We start from the raw sequence: 20,768 nt of genomic DNA, 5'->3' as shown, positions 1-20,768 counted from the left end.
TTATACTGCAGACTAGCAAACCCATTCACAAACTTTTGGTGGACCACTTACATTTTATTTGCATATTAGCACATTCATTATGCAATAAATGAATATGCAAATAAAATGTTACTTGTCCACCAACCCAGTCACCCGCTGACCCAGTCTTGTCACCGAACATCCCTCTACTTGCAACCCAAGAACCCTCCAACCGTGTCCAGTCAACCCTGGCACTCTGTGTCTTTGTATTATTAAACCTGCCAAATACATCATATGATATCCCCTACACCCCACTAACCCTATTACCTCACAAGTCTGTCTTGCCAAGTCTGTCACCCCAGTGTCCACCGTCTCATGCTTTCCAACACCTCCTACTGTAAACTTCCTTATTTCAACCACCTCTGTATTTTCTGGAGCCTGTTCTGCATCCACTGTCACTATCAACCTTGGCATGCCGTGTCCCAGTGATCCCTGACTTAAATTGACAACCTTCCATTTCCCCAGATGCTGCCAAACCACTCCTGCTCCCTGATCTTGCCCCACTACCCGTGATGCCCCTTGCTCATCGAACTCCATGACTGCCTGTTGTGCCAAACCCTGATTCTGCCCCACTGACCCTGCAACTGCCTGTATAAGCTTGGAAGCTCCCCAAATCTCCTCAGACACCCTCAGATCTGCTACCTCTTGAGACCACATGATCTGTGCCACACCTTGTTCCATAACCACTGATCCTCTGAAACCCACCTCTCTTGCCCTTTGACCTCTACCACCTGCCCTCCCTCAGCCCAGCCCTCCCCCTTAACTTCTAACCCCAACCAAGCCTCTTGTGCTCCAGTGCCTAACACTCTTTGACCCCCACCCCTATGCCCGTGCCATTTGACCCTTTAACCTCTGATCTCTACAGCCCATGCCAACTCCCTCTTGTACCATGTCCTCCACACACCCTCACCCAACACCTCTTTGCCCCCACCCCTACACTTCCCAAAGCAAGGCTGCCCCCTGTGGGGAGCGTGGCCATTACTGCTGCATGGGAAGGGGGAGGGGCCGTTGCTGGCGCACACACTCCCTCTTCCTTTGTCACCCCTTTCGCCCCAAGTGTGTTTCATGTTCCCATGGGTGGAAGCGCAGCACCCTGGCTGGGCTGCCATCTTATCTGGGTGGAGCAGGGGAAAAGGAGAGAGGCACCTCCTGCTCTGCCTCTTCCGGCTGCCACCTCAGCCCCAGTGCTGCCACCAGTTGGCTTTACCTTCGGCAGCCACTGTATCCCGGCAGCCAGTGGTTTGCAGCCCGGCACCAGTCTGCAGACCGGCAGTTGCTGTTCTAGCAGACACGGAGAATATTCTTGTGGCCCAATATTGTACAGAAGTTAGATCTTCTGAGTGTCAATTCCTGTCTCTGACAGAGACTTCTTGAATGATCCGGAACAAGTCAATTCTCTCTCAGGGCCATGAAAACAGTTACAGGTTGGACCTCCCTGGTCTGGCACCCTTGGGACTTGAACGATCCTGGACAAGGGAGTTTGTTGGACCGGGGGTGGGGGGGAAGGGGAAGGGGGGAGCACCAGCCTCTCCCGTTCTGGTGATCCTGCTGGCTTTGCTGCCCTGTGGGCTCTGGTGGTCTCACCTGCTGCAGGCTCTGCTAATCTGTGGGCTCCAGCAGCCCTACTGGATTCACTGACCGGCCAGCTGCAGGCTCTGCTGCTTCGCAAGCTCCAGCAGCCCTACTGGCCAATGAGCTCCATTCCCAAAAGTCAGTAACCTCTGTCACTGGAGCTTGCTGGTCCAGCAACATCTGTGGTCCTTCTGGACACGGATGTTGATGGAACAGAGAATCCTGGACCACGGAGATTCAACCTGCACTTATTCTACAGTGACTAATTCTTCAGGATCTTGTCCATACAGAGTTGCACTCTGGATGTGCATGTGTCCAATGCATGCAAAACTGCATTTTTTGTAAATAGTGTCCATTGGCGCCACACCTGCACCCTAGCATTCCTTGTATCACAGAGGATAAAGCAGGGGTGGGCAATAATTTTTGATGGAGTTCCACTCCAAGAATTTGGTTAAGTGGTCAATGGCCACACTCTTTCATGATATTAATGGAGGGGATGCAGAGTCCTGGATGGGGGCTGAGTGCGTAAGGGAGCTCAGAGTAGAGGACTGGGGTGCAGAAGGAGTCATGGGATCTGGGATGGCGTTTGGGTGAAGGAGGGGTTTGTGGATTGGCATATACAAGGGGGCATGGGTGCTTGAGAGGATTCTGACCTGGGGAATGAGTGTAGAATGGGGTGCAGGGGTTTGGGTTGTGACCGAGGGCAGGAAGGAGTTGTGATCAGTGTTCCCTGGAAACTGAGCACTCAGGCAGCCACTTAGGAGAGAGTTAAATGCTGCCCAGCGGATTAGCAGAGTGCCCACAGCTGGCAGCATGTGTTTCTAATGGAGGTGCACATCTGCACATGCTTTGGTGCACATACAATTTATTCCACACATGGACTGAAAAAATTAGAGGGAATACTGTTGTGATCTGGGACAAAGGTTTGGGGTGTAGGGTCTGGAATGAGATTGGGTGCAGGAGCAGGGGTGCAGAAGGTTTGGGTGGCGATGTAGGGCAGGGATTCAGGAGGGGGAGCAAAGGATTGGGGGGGGGGGGGAGAGGAGGAACTAGGGTGCCAGAGGCAGGCTCTGTCCAGGAGATGCTTACCTAGGGGCTTCCAGCCAGAGCCCTGCAGGACCTTCACGGAGGCTCCATGCCTTCCATGCCCCCCTCTGCCACTCAGAGTGGTCAGTTGCAGGGCCATGTGTTCTTTGCATCCTGCAGTGTTAGTACTTTGTGTGCTGCCTGTGCTGTAAGCATGGCCCAGGCAGCTTCCATTGGCCACTTACTGGCCAATGGGAGCTGCGAGATTGTGCTTGTGAGGGAGGAAGCATGTAGAGACCTTCACCTCCCTCTAGTGTGTAGGGAACACATGGCCCTTATAGCTGGCCACTCTCGGTACTTGGGAGGGAGGAAGCATGTAGAGACCTTCCCCTCCCTCTAGTGTGCAGACAACACATGTCCCTCACAGCTGGCCTCTCTCAGCGGCATGGGAGGCAAGGAAGGCAAGGAACATGGAAGGCAAGGAACCTGTCCAACGCTCTTGCTAGGACATGGGCCATTTTTGCTTGCCTCTGGTATAAAGTGTGAGGTAGCTGCAACCCATGCTCTGTTTCTTCAGTCAGAATCCCATAGAAGGAAGGCAGGCTATGGTATCTGTGTGAAGAAGCATCGTTACAGCAGGGTAAGCTCTGGTTCTCTGTTTAGTAAATGTCCATACAGATTCAACTCTTGGTAACCTACAAGCAATTACCTATTTGCCTGGAAGTGGATAAGAGAATTTCTATTAGAATAAAAATTGTAAGAATGTCCTACCAATGCTGCAGCATTTTGCCTAGATGCTTGTACCAAGGAACAATGAATGGTAAGTAATAGAACTGTACAAAGAATTTTCTCACCAGTCTACCTTCTAGCAATATGGCTCACCATCAGTTTGATCAGGATCACCCACAACATCTAAATAGGGTTACCAGGTAGAACCCGCCAAAAAACCGGACGCATTTGATCATGGGTGGGGAAGAGGGACCGTCTGAGAAGGGGGGGCGGAAAGCAGAGCTGGCGGGGGGCAGAGAGGGAGTTCCGGGGGCCGCGGGGCTAGCCGGGAGGAAGGGGGGGGCGGGAAGCAGAGCTGGGGAGGGTTGGGGCCCAGAAGAAGGAGGGGCGGGAAGCAGGGGGTGCAGCCACTGGCTGCAGCCAGAGTCCAAGGTGCCGTGCCCCCAACAGGCACTCCCTTGAGTTGCTCGTAGAAGCCGGGCAGGGGTGGGGGGAGGGGCTGGGTGCCACTACCCCACCCGGCTTCTGCATGCAACCAGAGGCTCCCAGCTGAGAGGCAGGGCTGCGATTCGTGCTGGGAGCCTCTGGTTGTGTGCAGAAGCCGAGCGGGGGAGTGGCTGGGAGTCCCAGCCCCTGCCCCCTCCCGGCTTTTGCATGTGACCAGAGGCTCCTAGCACCAATTGTAGCCCTGCCTCCCAGTCACTGCCCCGCCCCGCCCCGCCCCGCCAGGCTTCCGTCTGGAGCCCAGCCGGGAATTCAGAAAATACCGGACATTGCACATGTCCGGTATTTTCTGAATTTTTTTACCGGACGGTGCAAATACCGGACTGTCCAGTAGAAAACCGGACACCTGGCAACCCTACATCTAAAGTGTTCAGTTACTTATCTTTCATCTAGAAGACGAAGCAAGGGTTCTTTGTCCCTTTCCTTAGATTCTAATGAAGCTTTCAAATGGATGCTTCCCAAAATAAAGTCATTCAAGCTCTGAAGAGGACAATATGGAGTTTTCTTGTGAAGGAAATTCCATACTGGTTTCTTGCCCTGCTGATGTATGTTTGGTCTCACGCAGTCTGCTTCCCCTATGGAAAGGGCTGGTGAAAGACATCGCTGGGCCTTGAGCAATGGGGGGGCCCTTTTGGGTCCCCAGAAGAAGCAGGGCCTTCAGTGGAAGGGGTGGGGCAGCCAGCCTCCAGTGCTGCTTGGAGACCATGTCAGGTCTCCCCTAGCCAGGCATGCGGCTCTGGTAGAGATTTAAAGGGTCTGGGGTGCCAGCTGCTGTTGCCACGTTAGCATTGACTGGGCCCTGAGGCAACTGGTCTCTTCGCCTCCCCTGTCAGTGGCCGTGCCTGAGGGTTTTGATGGTTGTAAGTGGGCATCATTATCCCTCTGTGTTTACTTCTGAGGGAGGCCACACTTCCTTGCAGTTTGGTCTGCTAGAGTACATTCAAAACAAAGAAAAAAGGGAAATAGTGGTACACAGTGGGCCCTGGACTTCAAGCAGAGGCGGCTGCAAACAGTTTGGGCTCTGGTCAGTGGTCAGGACAGTGGTTCTAAGTTATAAGCCTAGCCTGCAAGCAGGGTTGGGCAGTAAACTATCAGAGCTCTAGCCTGCAGTCAGGCAGAGATGTAGCTCCAATTACTGTCTATGGGACTCTGGCAAGCGTGAGCGTCAACCACCGTCTATGGGGCTTCAGCAAGGGTGACAGAGGAGTGCAGGTCTTCTGGCCTAAAGAAGGGGCATGCCGACACCCCAAGGGTGGGATGGCAGGGGGATGTGGGTGCATAGAAATCCACCTTGTCTCAGGCCCAGGGACCAAACAGTGGCACTGAAACATGCTAGGTTTCTGGTGTCACCATAGCCAAATGATAGTCTTGTTACTCTGGGCTGCTTCCTTTCTGCTTTGAGTTGTTCATCCAAGAAGTGGATTTGAGTTGCTTGAGTTGATATGACTCTTCTTCAGTTGCTTGAACCATAAGACTATTGGGGGAGGGGAAGGAGGAAAATTTTGACAAAAACATTCATCTGGTGCGGACATAGAGCCCTCAAGAGACCACAGTCCAGGTCTTACTTGGTGCCAAGGGTGTGGACTGTATTGTCTCGGTGTGGCTCGGTTGTCTCACTGCAGAGCAGATGGTACTAAAGTACTTTGTGCCAGGAGATTTGGTGTCACGGTCAGTGACTTGCTAATGGTACTTGAGGCAACTCAGTTCTTGGTGCGGGAAAGAGCCCGCTGGTGCTGGTTTGGGTTTTGGTGCAGATACACAGAGACGGGACACCATTTCTTTAGGCATTTAGAAGAGTGAGCTTTAGGGGAGGCTTTCCATCCCCCCATTTAGAAAGAGGGTTTGTTACTGCTCCTGATCCCAAGAGTGATGCTCCTTACTAGAGATGTTAAAATGAGTTTAAGTAAATGCGTAACCACTAAAAATTCCAGCAGTTACACGGTTACACATGGGTGGCAATTGGCTCCCCAGAAGCTGGTTGGCTTTTAAACTATCTCCCTGCACACACCAGCTCCTGTTTGCTCATTCTCCCCCTCACCCCAGCCCTGCTGCCTCTGAAGCCTATCACTACTCTGAATAACACTAAAGTTTTCTTGCTGTTTTTTAAGACACCGTCCAAAAAAACGTATCTAAACTAACAAACTATCTACAGAAATGAATCAGCTCAGAGCACAAGATGTGGATACTACAAGGTTTTGTCTTGCAGCCACAGAAGGAAAGAAATTAGTATGAACTGTGTCTGCCCCATCCATCATACTCTATGCCAGTGGTGCCCAACCTTTTTATATACCACGGACCAGCAAACTCAATCAAAAACTTTTGGTGGACCAGCACAAACATTTACATATTTAGTGTGGTAATTTAGTTGCATAATCATTGTGGTGATTAATTTTATGTGGGTCACATGTTATTTTACATTACAACTGTAAGCACACAATACATGTCATTGTGTGGACGAGAAAATCAAAATCATACATTGTGAAACAGATGGCATGCTTTGCAGAATAGTTCTGGTTTTCACTAATTTTTGGAGAGAGGCAAAGGGGTCCAGCAGGCAGGGCAGGAGAAGGGTGGCTCTGGCCAAGAGGAAGAAGGGAGGGAAAGAAAAGAAAAAGGGGACCAAGCTGGGGAGAGGTTGGGCTGAAAGCAGTGGGGCACTGACTCCGGCTAGGAGGGCTTCTCCCCTCACCCCACCTCTGCTCAGCCCTGCCCATCCTGCCAGGGGGCCCCCAAGCCAGCTCTCAGGGCTCAGTATAGCCAGGCACCCCTGCTCAGCCACATGACTCTGCCATGTGGGGTGGGTGCCCCTGGAGCAGACACTCACCATGCATCTCATCTGCCGGGCCACGTGGCTGCTGCGGAGCAGGAACTGGGGCAGTGGTGAGACTGCCCCAGTAGGGACAGCCTTATAGAATCATAGGGCTGGAAGAAACCTCAGGAGGCCATCAAATCCAACCCCCTGCCCAAAGCAACTCAGCCAAGCCTTTGTCAAACTGGGACTTAAAATCCTCTACCATCTCCCTACATAACCCATTTCAGTACTTTACCACCTTCCTAGTGAAATAGTTTTTCCTAATATCCAATCTAGACCTCCCCCACTGCAACTTGAGACCACTGCCCTTCATTCTGCCATCTGACACTACTGAGAACAGCCTCCCCCCATCCTCTTTGGAATCAAATCCACCCTCACTCTTCTCTTCTGCAGACTGAATAAGCCCAAATCCCTCAGCCTCTCCTCATAGGTCATATGCTCCAACCTCCTAATCATTTTAGTTCACCAGTGCTTCAGTTATTTGTTTTCTAGTCTCAGGAAATGTTTTATGTTTGTCTTGTAAATATTATTTAGTCTTAAAATGATTAAATGTCAGTGAAATGATATCAAATTGAACTTTCCACATTCATGCCCTCAAGAGTTTCATATTGCTGAATACTGTTAATCAACTGCTTTCCTTTATGTTCAAAGAAATTTTGGTAACAGGTGAAATGATAAGTACAATCATCAGCAATAGTTATATAAATCTGGTATATTATTAATTCTGATTTCGAAAGACTTTATAGAAGATATCCTCTACACCTCACAGTGAGTACACGGAGGTCAAATTACAGCTTTTAGTTATTAGGATTAGGGCCATTCTGAGCTGGACTGAAACTGACCACATTTGCTGTGTGGTTGTAGCCCTGTTGGTCCAGGATATATGAGATAATATATGTTATTGGACCAACTGCAGTTGGTGAGAGAGGCATGTTGTTCTTCACTTCTTATCTGTTATCAATAAAAACTAGCACAATAAGGCTAGGTCTACACTACCAGCTTATTTTGAAATAAGTTATTTCGAGATAACTCCCAAAATAACAATTTCAAAATAAGTTTGTTCCTCTTCACAAGCAGGAGTTATTATTTTGAAATATAAGGCTTGGTAGTGTGAATACTTGCCTTGTTATTTCAAAATAAGAGAAGTTATTTTGAAATAACTGAACTTTTGCCCTGCAGTGAGAGTTAAGATATGCAACTTCAGCTATGTCAATTGAGTAATTGAAATAGCTTAATTCAACTTTTGGTGCTGTCTACACAGCAGGAAGTCGAAGGAAGAACACTCTTACGCCTCGTGAAATGAGGGTTACAGGAATCTGAGTAAGTCGTCCTCCATCTTGATATTATTTCGAAATAGTGACCTGCTGGGTAGATATGCATTTTGTTATTTCATACCCTAAGAGATTATCTTCTTAACTTTCTGTCCTCTCTCTGGAACGGATCATAGGGACACACACTGACATGAAGATTAGTTAATGTTTTTTAATCCCAACCTCCCTCTCAGGACAGGTCTGGTGACAGCCCAGCCCCTGACACATGCATGGGATCAGCAGTGTCTATGGCACAAGCAACAGGGACAGGTGCATATTTCCGGTGGCTTGAGAGTTCCTCCCCATGCAGTTAACAGTTGGGGGCCTATAGGTGCAGGGTCACTCAGACTGTGCATGTCTCGGGGTTGTGGCACCCCCCCCCCCCCCGACTGCTGGACAGTACTAGCCTCCCTGACACACACACTGGTCTGAGTCAGGGAAACTGGCTCCTCACGCTCATCTCTGACTGGTGCTGCCAGCTGCGGTGCCCCTGGGATGTTTGGAAGCAGCCAAACACACAGTGCAGGCCAGAGCTGGCAGGGAAGACCCTGCAGGGGCAGCTGAGTCCTGCTGAAGGAGGGGCGGAATGTGTGGACACCCAACATGGCTCCCCAGGGCCTCTAACCTGATCCTCCTCCGCAATATCGATAAAAGCTCGGACACTCATGGCTGCGAAGGCTCCGCTCCCAGATCCCGAAACACCACCCGCAATGGAAAGGATGTGGAGCAGCCGCCTGCCACGCAACCCTACTGGCTGGGTTGCATGGTTGCCACCGTAACTGGAACCAGGGCCATGGTGAGGCAGCCCCAGCAGGGAAAGCCTCACCGTGGCCCAGCCTACAATGCCACTCACCATGGGAGGGCAGGAAGAGAATTTTTAGAGGGTACGCAGGTGCACACCATAGAGAGAACGGAGTTCCCCAGCAGACAAGTCTCATTAACAGCTGGGGGAATGGCCTGACAGAGTGCTGCCCCCTAGCAGGCAGGGGTTTGTGCCTTGCCACCAGTCCATGGACCGGTGATTGGTAACTGCCACTCTATGCTACTGTGAGTGAGTGCGCACACAAGGTGCATGTGTTGCCCTCCCCAGTATATACAATTATTTTTTAAATCCAATTTTGTGCATCCAGGACGCACATGAAGCAAGAATGGACTCCGGATGGACAATAACTCAGATTATACAAAGGGGGTATAACTTGTCATAGCATAACTGAAATCAATGGAGCTAGGACAATTTATACCAGATGAGGAGGTGGCTCTTTATGCCTCATTTCCCCACATGAAAATTGGGGTAATAATCCTTACTCTCCGCCCCCCCCCCCACGCACTTCGTCTTGTTTGTGTAGATCGTAAGCTCTTCAGGACTGAGAAAGTCTCTTATGAGCATGAACAGTCTCTAGCATAATGGATCCCCAATCTGTGTTGGGGATTTAAGGCATAACCATATACAGATGATATATAATACAAAGATATTTTCCATTTCAGCTACAGTATGCGCTTTGAATCTCTTCTCCATTGTTAAAAATAACTAAAAGTGCCCAACAATTTGAAAAGCCAAGTTACCTGCAATTTTAAAATCAAAATACTTGAAAATATTCTTACTATACAGTCATCACCATGTGTCAACTTACCTAATATGTTTATGTTAACTGAATACAAAAGAAATGTGAAATAAATATAACCAGAAGGGATGATCAAATCTAATTTTGATACATTAGTGTCATATGCTGTACATGTAACAATACCAGCCAGACTTAATACTAAGCTGCAGGCTACACTGAGATTTCCAAATGGCAGATTGTTCTAAGTGATACCAAGTATAATTGAAGTAATAAACGATAGTAAAAGCAAAGCACACTGTCAGGAAGAATTTAAGTATTTACTTTTTAAAATTAAATGAGTTAGGTTTGGAAAGGCAAGACAACTGAAATAATGCAGGGCTCAATTTACAGAAAATTCCTTTTATTTATCTCTTGCATTAACCCTTGAACTCTTGCCAATATTATGTGTAATTTCTAGTACCCACCTATCTGAAGGAGAAGGGGGGAAAAAAAACTATTTCCTTTTAAAATGAAAGCTAATCTTCAAATTTTTATTTTGTTTATGTCAAAAATAAAATTCACTAGAGAGGTACAGAAGGAACACAAAATAGGAGAAAAATTTAGGAAGCAGCTTCTTACTGCAGTTAATTTGGTAAAGTTACATGTACTCACCTCATCTATCTAAAGTACCTTCAAGCACTGGTTAAGTTCTTCATAAAACACTGTTTTAACATTACATTTTGTTACTCTCGCAAAATAACAGATGTGATTAATTGAAATTTTATAAAAATACTAACGCATTAATGGACATGCTTTATGGTCTTATGTCTTTAAACATGCAGTGTGTATTAAAATCAAACTAAACAATTAGCTATGAAAGATGGATCTAGAATTCTTTGATAATGGGCTTTAATGTCAAACTAAGCTTGAGTCATTTATATAGTTACCAAAAGCTTCAGGTAGATTAATAAGATACTAATTAGAAAATGACCTCTTTTGTTTTAACACCACATATATTCATTTAATTAAGACACTTTCTCACTCTCCACCTTCAAATTGCCAAGTGCTAGAAGTAGCTAGATGAGGGGAGGAGGGAAATAAGCTCAAGGGGTGAATCTGTGATATCACTCCTATTGTGAATTGTCACATTTTATAGCTCTATCTTAATTTTGACCCTTTCATAATATTACCTTTGTAACTGTATTAAAAATATTTTCTATTTTGACATATCCCTTCACTGAGAAAAAGGAAATGTTTCTATTAAAAACTTCCTGTCTCAGATCTCTAAAACATTCCCTTCTCTTCCTTTTGAATTCATCATCTTTTCTGCTCTGTTATATTTTGACTCCAGTGTTTCAAAGGTACCCAAGATACTGGCAATTTTATTTTCCATTCAGAAAGATTGATAGAAAATAAGTTTTAAATTGGTCTGGCATCTAAAGCACTAGAATCTTGATACTGCAGTGCTTGGGCTGGGCAGGAAGAAGTTTTATTTTAATTAAATTTAATTTCCATTTATAGGATGAACCTATCATCTACCTCTAGGCACATTACAATATAGAAACCAGCAACAAATCTTCAGCCAACCAAATTACAATAAATTGTTCCAATTCCACAAATAAAACATACTCTAAAAACATAGCTAAAACACATTTAAAATCGTCAGTGACAGTTCAAGATCCAATGTCTTCTTCCATATAGTTAGAATATACCTACTCAGAAAATCAAAAACAAATTAAAAAAAATGCAGCAGTTAGTCTGAGAGTCTATTTCAAGTGACTCGTGCTCAACAGCAGTGTAGACATCCCTGGTCAGGTTAGAGTTTGGGCTCTGAAACCTGACAACAGGGATTGTCTCATTGTGTGGAAACAGCTACAGTTCTATTTTTAGCTCTGTGTGCAGGCCTGGGCCAACTAACCAAGGCTCTGAAATATGTTGTGGCAGGGGTTTTTTACTTCAGTGCACACACACTTTATCTTCCCTTCATTTTCCTCTCCTTTTATCACCATTTCTATATATCATCTCAGCTGCAACAAGCTATACAAACATGGAAAAGTCTTCTGTTATAAGAGGTCACCAGCTGCCCCTGTATTTAGCAAGCCTTAATAAACAAGAATAATATTTCTGGTTATAATGTATACATTGCCTAAGTTGCTAGAGATCCCGGCTGGAGTCTGAGTCCCACTATGTTGGGTACTGTACAAACCTGAGAGTTAAAGTGACTAGACCCAAGGTTACAAATCAAGTTAGTGGTTCAGTAAGGAATGGAATCCAGTGTCCTGACTCACTTAGACCATACTGGTCTCCTATTCACATAGTCCTTACTGCCTGTCAGAATAGTTTATATTACTGAAGAATGTGAGTATAGGTAAAAGCAGAAAGAAATGGGGCTTAGTAAGAATGTCAAACTGGAATTCTGAAAACCGTGACTGATTTGTATTTTCAGAAATTACATTCCCCAAAAGATTGGCCTAGCTCTGAAATGTGGCTACAGGTGTTAGCTATGTAGAAAGGATGGAATTCATTTCAAAATAGGTACAGGATTCATGCTGAACTTTCTGCTGAAACCCTGTAACATTTAAAATATTGTCGTTTTTTTTGTTAACAAATAGCGGAAACAATTTTCATTATGTTTGCCCCATATTATTTTTTAATCACTCTAATCCAAAAAGGTTATTGATACATATTTCTGTATGCAAAGTATGATGGTTTCTTTTAAAAAAAAATGAACCAGGAATAACAGTGTTACTTTAGTTATATGCTTTCTAAAAAGTTGTTTTTGCTGTTAAGATACTTCAATAATTTCTTTGGAAACCTAAATAATATATTAGCTGCATTTTATGAAATAAAGGAGTAGAGTAGGAAATACCCAATCTTAGGCATATGGGAAAATATTTTAAGTTTAAAAATTGTCTGATCCCACTGAGAAAAGTTAGAATTAAAAGTCAGTTTATAATAATAATAAAAAGATTATAAATTATTTTCTTCAAGTTGAACAAAAAGAACAAAAAAAGTCATTAATAATTGAAGCTTGCCAGAGGCATAGCTATTTCTCTCTATACTAACTGTCGTCTATCTAATTTTATTACAAGTATTAAACTCTATGCTGAGGTCAACCAGCCTTTCTTTCTCCAATATTACACTTCAACCAATGCTCATTAATGTGTCTGCTGAATGGATTAGCACATCTGAAGATGTATGTACAGAGGAGAGGGGGACAGTCTAATGATAGCCAATTGTTCATTTGTAATAGGACACATGTTTGAGGCCTCAACTTATTATCACTAATGTGAAATTTATTAAATTTTAAAGAAAAAATACCAATACAGAAAAAGAGATTTTCCCCTTAAGGTGGATTTAAGAAAGCAGATGCCTGCTGATCATGTGTGTCATCACCAAAGCAATACAACTAAATTCACTAAATGTTGTCAAATACTTGAAGTTTTGATCTTCTAAAGGTAAATGTTCTATGAACATTTTTAAATACAAGGCTTGAAGAAGAACTAAAACATTCATCTTTGCAACTGTATTCATCAGCTATTTTGAGACATTAACAGTTCGCATCCAGAAATCTCAAAGCACTAGACATGCCATTCAGACTTGGAGCTTTTTCTTCCAAATAAAATTACTAAATCTATTCCTTTCCCTCTCCTTACATCGTGATTCCTGTAACCTCAGTAGCAATAAGATGATTTTTGTCCCATTTGTACATCTTCTGTGACAAAATAATTATTTGGTAGAAAGTAATTTAACAACACTACAATCCATCCAACTCGGCAAACTTTAATTCTCTATAAACTATTATAGGAACAAGTATTGTATTATTTTTGGAAAAACTACCAATTATTTTTAAGGAATGATTTCCTAAAATCCCTTGATTTATTGTTACCTAAAGAAAAAGATGTATTCAAAACAACATACCTTTTTTGTTAAAGAGTCATCTGAATCAGAAGGCATTCTTGTTGACACATGAAACATTACTTCTACTGTAGAGGTAGCAAAATATGGAGTGGTCAATCCAGTGCTTTTGTTTTTTTGCAATCCTCCCATAAAACCACAATGATTTGTGAGATTTACCTAGATCAAAATCCATGTAACATTAAGAGAAAAAGTAACATCAGGTCGTAAAGATACTTAAAAAAAAAGCTTTTTCAAGCATCATGACACACATTAAAAACTCCCCATAATTCTGTGTCAATGCAGATCCTTTTGTGCTATAAAGAAAGCCCATTGAGATTCATGGTCCATTTTGGACTATTTCACGGTCAGAATTTTTAAAACAGTAAATTTCATTATTTCAGCTATTTCAATCTGAACTTTCACAGTATTGTAACTGTAGAGGTCCTGTCCCAAAAAGGAGTTGTGGGAAACTTGCAAAGTTATTGTAGTGGGGTTGTGGTACTGCTGCCCTTGCTTCTGCATAGCTGCTGGTGGCTGCACTGTGTCAGAGTTGGGAAGCTCAAGATCAGTCACTGCTGACCAGAAACCCAGCTCTGAAGGCAGAGCCGGCCCAAGCAGCAGTGAAGAAGTAAGGATGGCATGGTATGGTATGGTCCCCTTACTTCTGCGCTGCTGCCTTGAAAGTTGGGAACACAGCCAATAGCCATCACTCTCAGACCATCCAGTTGTGAAAGTAAGACAGAAGTAAAGGTAGCAATACTGCAACCATCCTAAAATAAGTTTGTGAGCCTCCTGAAACTCACTTTTTGGGTCAGGACCCTCAATTTGAGAAGCCTGGATTTTTCCTGTGAAAGCTGTACAATATAGGGTAAAAGCACACAAAAGCCCAGATTTGACATGGGGAGACCAGATTTCATGGTCCATGATACGTATTTCATGTCTGTGAATTTGATAGGACCATAACTATTATGTTAATTTAAAGGAAAGACTGGCTATTTAGAAGAATTGAATTAGAAAAGAAGCTAAATGCAGTGAAATAACATCTATACATATTGGCAGAAGAGGGTATAGTAACAATCACAGAAACTGGCAGGAGGTCAAGGTTAAAGGGGGAAAAAAACTGAAGAGTGGGAACAGTGTTTAATAGGCATGTAAAGGACTAGTCGACTATCCGATAAGCAAATTCTCATCAGATAGTCAACAGGATAGTCGACTAGTTGCTTCCCCCCCCACCCTTGCTGCCTCTATCAGATAGAAGCGGGGAGGGGAGGGGGGGCGGAAGTGGGGGAAAGGGAGAATAATGGGGTACTTAAAAGCGGTAGTGCCCGCATGGAGCCTGGGGTCATCTGGGCAGTCCCCAGCTGACCCTGGGTTCAGTGCAGCGCTGTTGCTTTGGAATATACAAGAGTCTCCAGCAGGGACTCTTGTGCATTTCAAAGCAGAAGCGCTTGTGTGGAGCCCTGAGTCAGCAGGGGACTTTCTGCAGGCCCTGAGCTCCATGTGGCGTTCCAACTTTGAAATTCACAAGAGTCCCTACTGGGCCTCCTGTATATTTCAAAGGCAGAACGTGGAAGTGCTTATCGACTAGTCAAGTAGTCAATGGAAATTTCATTGACTACTCAACTAGTAACTTAATCGCTACTTAATATCTCTAGTGTATAAACATTAATATTTAATAGTTTGCTTTAATTACCAATAAGCTGTAATAGCTTGAATGTCTAAAGCTTGCTTTTTGAATTTGTATCTAAATTCAAAGGCAATATGCCAATTTATAACATGATCTGTGAAAAAGCTTTCACTAAAGCTGGCAAATTTTGGTTTGCCTACTGATTTTCCATTAAGTGCAAGGAATTTTTCTTTTAGTCAAAAAATATCAATTTCCACTTTGTGAAAATGGAAAGTTGTGAAATTGAAAGCCATAGCTGAAAAATTGCAAATACAATGGTATGTCTTACATTTAGTGGAAAAGATTATTTTTTACAATTCATTTTGTAAACCTGATTAAGTATTATTATAATGTATTGTTTTAATTCTGCAGCAACATTTTATTAAGTTAAATCAAGCAGAATCAAACCCTAATCTCACAAAAGGTAATAAAGTATTTGCTGTTATACCAACAACAAAAAAAACCCAGAATTTTTCCAAGATGATAAACATCTAATATGATGTCAGGGAAAGTAATCCGAACTTAAAAAGGAACTTAATTTAGATTTATAATTCTAAGAGAAATAATCCATTGCAAATAATTACTCCAGTCCCCCCACCTCCCAGAGTTCAGGAATGGGGAAAAATATGGGACAGCAATATCTGTGTTTGTGATGGAGCCAGCAGAACTACAGCAGTAGCCCATCTTTCCTACTGGAGAGCAAGATCAATCATAATTGGTTCTTTATAGGGTAGCTCCCCATCTCTTCTGAGAAGAAGAAAAGCAATTACTAGTATTGGCTCCCTGGAGAATAGCAAAACTACAGTGGTACTTCTAAGACAGCCAGAAACAGTGATGATCCCTGCACATTCGTGGGACAGGTCTATGGCTGATAATGGGGAAAGGGAAGAGGGTGTCCAGTCCAGATCAGCCAGAAAGGGATGACGATTAGTGTAGCAAAGAGAATTTGGACTAGGGAAAGAGTCAGTAGAAGAAAACTATATTTAACTAGCCCTCTAATGCTGGCAGTGGTACTTACATGAGTATGCCATACCACTCACTTCCTATTATTGAAAGAGATCTCCCTCTCCCTCTCCCCCCCACAAACCGGGTCACAGGGCAGATGTGATCCAATGTGAAGAACCTTAAATGGATTTAACACTTTTCAGGCCTACATAGCAATAGAGACATGCTTTAGTTAGCGTACATATATCAGAAACAGGATGGCTTTATTGCACATGGTTGAACAGCCTCCGATTCTGTAGAAGCTTCCATGGGTTCCCCTTTCTAAGCCAGTAAAGGTTTGCTGTCTCAACTATTGATCTACATAGCACCACTGACAGAAATATAATCAGAATTTCCCTTGTACCATCCCAATTTCAGAACAACATATTTTAATAATTGTAAGAAGTAATAAGAAATAATAGAGATGGAAGGATAGAGACACAAACAATAAGCCACAATTATATTTTCTACAATTTAAACACAACTCAAGATATAAATAAAACTAAAAACCGATACCTCCCAACCAAGGCCTGCTACAAAATCCTCATAAGCCTGGCTTCCTCCAGTATTCGTGAGGATGGAGTATTTATCTTCTTGTCCCTCAGCAACATAAAATACTGCAATCTTGTGTGTCTCTCGGCTGAAAAAAACCACAGGATTGTAATTGGATTACCACCAAGTAAGAGTTCACTTTCATGTCTTAATACAGAAACAGAAAGATCGTTGCCTTTTTGATTCTGAAAGCTATGGAAGTGCAGTACAATTAAAATTCTCTTTTGGGTCCTTGACCATGTTCTGTCTTTTCATGTTCTTATCCTCTTTTCTATTCCTTTCCCTTCTCTCTTACAGTTCATTAACAGGAACTTTCACGTGTGAAGACCAATTCAGCATAGTGGCATGTTGACTGAAATTAGCAGCAATAAATATATTCCGAAAGCTGAGTAAGAGTTTACATTTGAAGACATGAAGTAAGGTAAAAATCTATGTTTTGAGCATTATTTTATATTTTGAAGATGATTCCTGTGACATTGCACTCCCATATTTTTATGAACATACGTTTTTGAATATGAATATGCCTAACTTGAATATACTTTATGTAACTATTGACTATGTGACTGTTCAAATGTTGCATCATCCCTAGGTTGACAGGTGATTTGCATAGTACGTGCTGAAGATGTGTATAGAGGACCAAGTCACTACTCTACAGCTCTCCTGAGTAGGGACCTGAGCCAAGAACACAGTGGGTGAGGCCTGTAACCTCGTGGAATGTGCAGTGAGTGACTTATCTACCCTGAGCAGGAAAGCTCCTGAGAAGCTGTAGCACTCTCAGATCTAGGATACTGTCCACAATGAGGTGCACCGAGATAATATAGGCTGGCCTTTCATTTGATCAGCTACCGCTACAAACAACTGTAGTGACTTCCTGAACTGCTTTTTTCTGTCAATGTAAAAAAGTCATTTCCCTCTAATATTAAGGGAGTGCAGTCTGTTTCTGGGTGCTAGAGTGAAGTAAAAAACTGTGAGGAGGATGTCCTGGCTCATGTGGAAATATGACACCACCATCAGGAGGAAGGCTAAAGGTGGTCAGAGCTACATCTCATCCTTACAGAATACTATATAGAGGGGTTCCAGTATTAGGGCCCTAAGCTTGCATCTGGCCTCTAGTTATTTAAAGGAGGAGGGGATCATCCTCTGTCTTTTTTTCTTGTGTGCTGGTGGACTGGGACCAATGTCGAAGACTGGAATGCCTCCAAGAGACTATGTGCTGATGACGCTCCCTGCCTGCGTCCTCCTTCAGCACTGCATCCTTCAATATTGTAGGCGGGATGCTACTAACGGAAGAGGAGGTACTAGGGGCTGGGTTTCCAATTCTGGGGTCCAATTATGCCCGAAGGGCTGCCTCCATAAAGGAGAATTTTAAATTGATACTCTCTCTCCTTAATTGTCCTTGGTCGGAATTCCCAACAAATCTTGCAACGGTCCTTCTGGTGATGCTCAACCAGACACCCCAAGCAAGAGGAGTGAGGGTTGCTTTTTGGCATGCACTTAGTACATGACTGGCAAGTTTTGAAGCCAAGAAAATAAGGCATTCCCCAGAAAATTTAGGGAAAATGGGGAGGGAGCTCCGTAACGGAAACTTATAGAACCACTAATGCTAAAAGGTATCTACTAGGGTTAACTTCCTGACATGGAAATCTATCTATTGATGTTGATTTTTATCTGCTTTGGTTTAAGTACCCATTCTCCAGATACTTACTCATGCTTTTTCTCCCTCCCCCCCTCCTATTTATTTTGAGTATACACATCCCAAACTCATAACTCCGGTCATCTGAAGAAGTGGACTGTGCCCACAAAAGCTCATGATACCATCTACATGTTTTGATAGTCTATAAAGTGCTACCAGACCATTTGTTGTTTTTTTCTGTAACAGACTAACTCAACTATCCCCTGAAGCTTATATACAAAGTGTTGTTCAAGAACTGCTAATCTGCTTGCCAAAGCAAGAGATGAGCAAGGGGAAGTTCCAACTAGCATCACTGAAGAGGTAGTAGGTCTGCAGAGCTCTATATTGGGTGCGATAAAAGCATGACTCTATGGGGTGCCCAGGCCGATGCTAAGGCTAGCTCCTTGGAGAAATATCCTCCAGCTATTATGCACACACTTGACTGGAATGCACAGGAACAAGAACTCAAAGAAGAATTTCTGTTGCCCTTTTCTCAACTTTTTCTAATTCCAATATATCTTTTTGTGATGGGGCGACCACATCTGCAAGTGGTATTCAAGATGTGGGCATACCATGAATTTATATTGAGGCAATATGATATTTTTTGACTTTTTAAGCTATCTTTTTCTTAATGATTCTCAATGTTATATTTACTTTTTTGACTGCCACTTCACATTGAGAAGATGTTTTCAGAGAACTATCCACAATGATTCCAAGATCTCTTTGCTTAAGAGCCTTTGGTGAAGGAACTCATTAAAGGCTTTCTGAAAATCTAAAAAACACTGTATCCACTGAATGCCCCTTGCCCACATGCTTGTTTACACCCTCAAGGAATTCTAATAAATTGGTGAGGCATGATTTCCTTTTAGAAAAACCATGTTGATTCACGCCCCCCCCCTCCCCCTCCAAATTTACTTTCTTCTATATTTCAGCTAATTTTGTTTTTTACTACAGTTTCAACAAGTTTGCCCAGTACTGAAGTCAGGCTTTCTAGCCTGTAATTGCCAAGATCACCTCTGAAGCTCCTTTAAAAAATTGGCATCATATTAGCTATCTTCCAGACATTTGGAATAGAAGCAGATTTAAATGAGAGATTACAAACTACAGTTAGTAGTTCTGATATTTCATATTTGAGCATCTTCATAACTCGAGTGAATACCATCTATCTGGTCCTGGAGAGTAACAAACTAAATGGTAATAAATCTGATCCAAAACTCCTCTAATGGCACCTCAATCTGAGACAGTTCCTTTGATTTGTCACCTAAAGAATGTCTCAGTTTTGGAAACTTCCCTCATATTTTCTGTCAAAGAGTGGTGCAAAGAATTTACAGTAGACTTCCGATAATCCGGAACCTTTGGGACCTAGATGGTGCCAGATTATCGGATATGCCGGACTATCAGGAGGTACTATAAGAATACACACACACAGTATATAAAATGTTTTTAACCCTTTTTATTGTAGCACAAGCACTGTCCAGCATCACACAATGCCAGTGGCAGACTGACTCAGTCCCATCTGATTTTGCTCGGTTCAGCTGCTGCCACTGCTGCCTTGTGACTCATTTTTTGCAGAAGCTCATTCACTAGGCTCTTGCCATTTTGATGCCGGACTATCAGGAGTGCCGTACAATTGGATGCTGGACTATTGGAGTTTTACTGTATTTAGCTTTTCTACAATGACCTTATCCTTGAGTGCTCCTTTGTCATCTTAGCTCTACTGACTGTTGAGCATACTTCCTGCTTCTCAGGTAATTACATTTTGTTTTGTTATTACTTGAGTGTTTGGCTCAATGCTCTTCAAATTCTTTTTTGACCTTTCTAATTATAGGACATCCTTCATGCAATGTACTTAAATGTCTCCAGATGCTACGTTGGTGTCCATTTGTAAAAGATTTAACAACTTGGTTTGGAAACATGGCTTGCAATGGACACTGATTAAAACCTTTGTAAGTCACTATTTCAGCCTTAAAAAAAAAAAAAAAAAGCTTAGCTTTTCAGTAGAGTCTCAACTCTAATGATTTTAATTCCTTCTCAAATACTGATGGGTTTGATCCCCAGCAATAAGATTAATTTCAAAGCTATTGTAAGTGGTTTTTAGAATATATTCTTTTTATTAGATATACAGCAAATGGGCATTATAGCACGTTTTGTATAAGGATTTTCATGGAATATAGTAAAAATAGTATTTAATAGATAAATTACTTGTTTTGGGGGATGGGTTTATTCTCTTTCATGATAATCTATTAATTTAATTTTAAGTTTCACTTAACTCTTAGCATGTAGTGTTTCCAAAATTTAGTGAACATTAATCACTTATTGGAACATAAAATAATCACCAATTCTATATAAACAATAGTTGTACAAACTCACTTTGAAAAATAAAATTACTACAGTAAAATCATTTTCTCTGATATTTCAGCGACTGGCAAGCTCAATAAACTGGTATTTCTGATCTGCACAGAAAGTCTGGTTTATAGTGCGG

At 43.0% G+C, this 20,768-nt stretch overlaps 1 protein-coding gene across 6 annotated transcripts in view; it reads right to left on the bottom strand.

The window, feature by feature from the left end:
- The window catches only part of RALGAPA1 (Ral GTPase activating protein catalytic subunit alpha 1), a 230,850-nt gene that overhangs the window by 47,968 nt on the left and 162,114 nt on the right, over window positions 1–20,768 (bottom strand). For all 6 annotated transcript variants that reach the window (XM_014570781.3, XM_014570783.3, XM_014570782.3 and 3 more), the window contains 2 exons: window positions 16,579–16,702; window positions 13,434–13,589 (listed from right to left, as the gene is read on the bottom strand). In XM_014570781.3, coding sequence (XP_014426267.2) covers window positions 13,434–13,589; window positions 16,579–16,702 — 280 coding nt within the window. The remainder of the gene's footprint in view (window positions 1–13,433; window positions 13,590–16,578; window positions 16,703–20,768) is intronic.

Source organism: Pelodiscus sinensis, chromosome 4 (assembly GCF_049634645.1).
Source record: "Pelodiscus sinensis isolate JC-2024 chromosome 4, ASM4963464v1, whole genome shotgun sequence".
Classification (NCBI taxonomy): domain Eukaryota; kingdom Metazoa; phylum Chordata; order Testudines; family Trionychidae; genus Pelodiscus; species Pelodiscus sinensis.
Note: the sequence above shows the minus strand (reverse complement) of the source record. Positions and strands in the feature narration are given on the sequence as shown.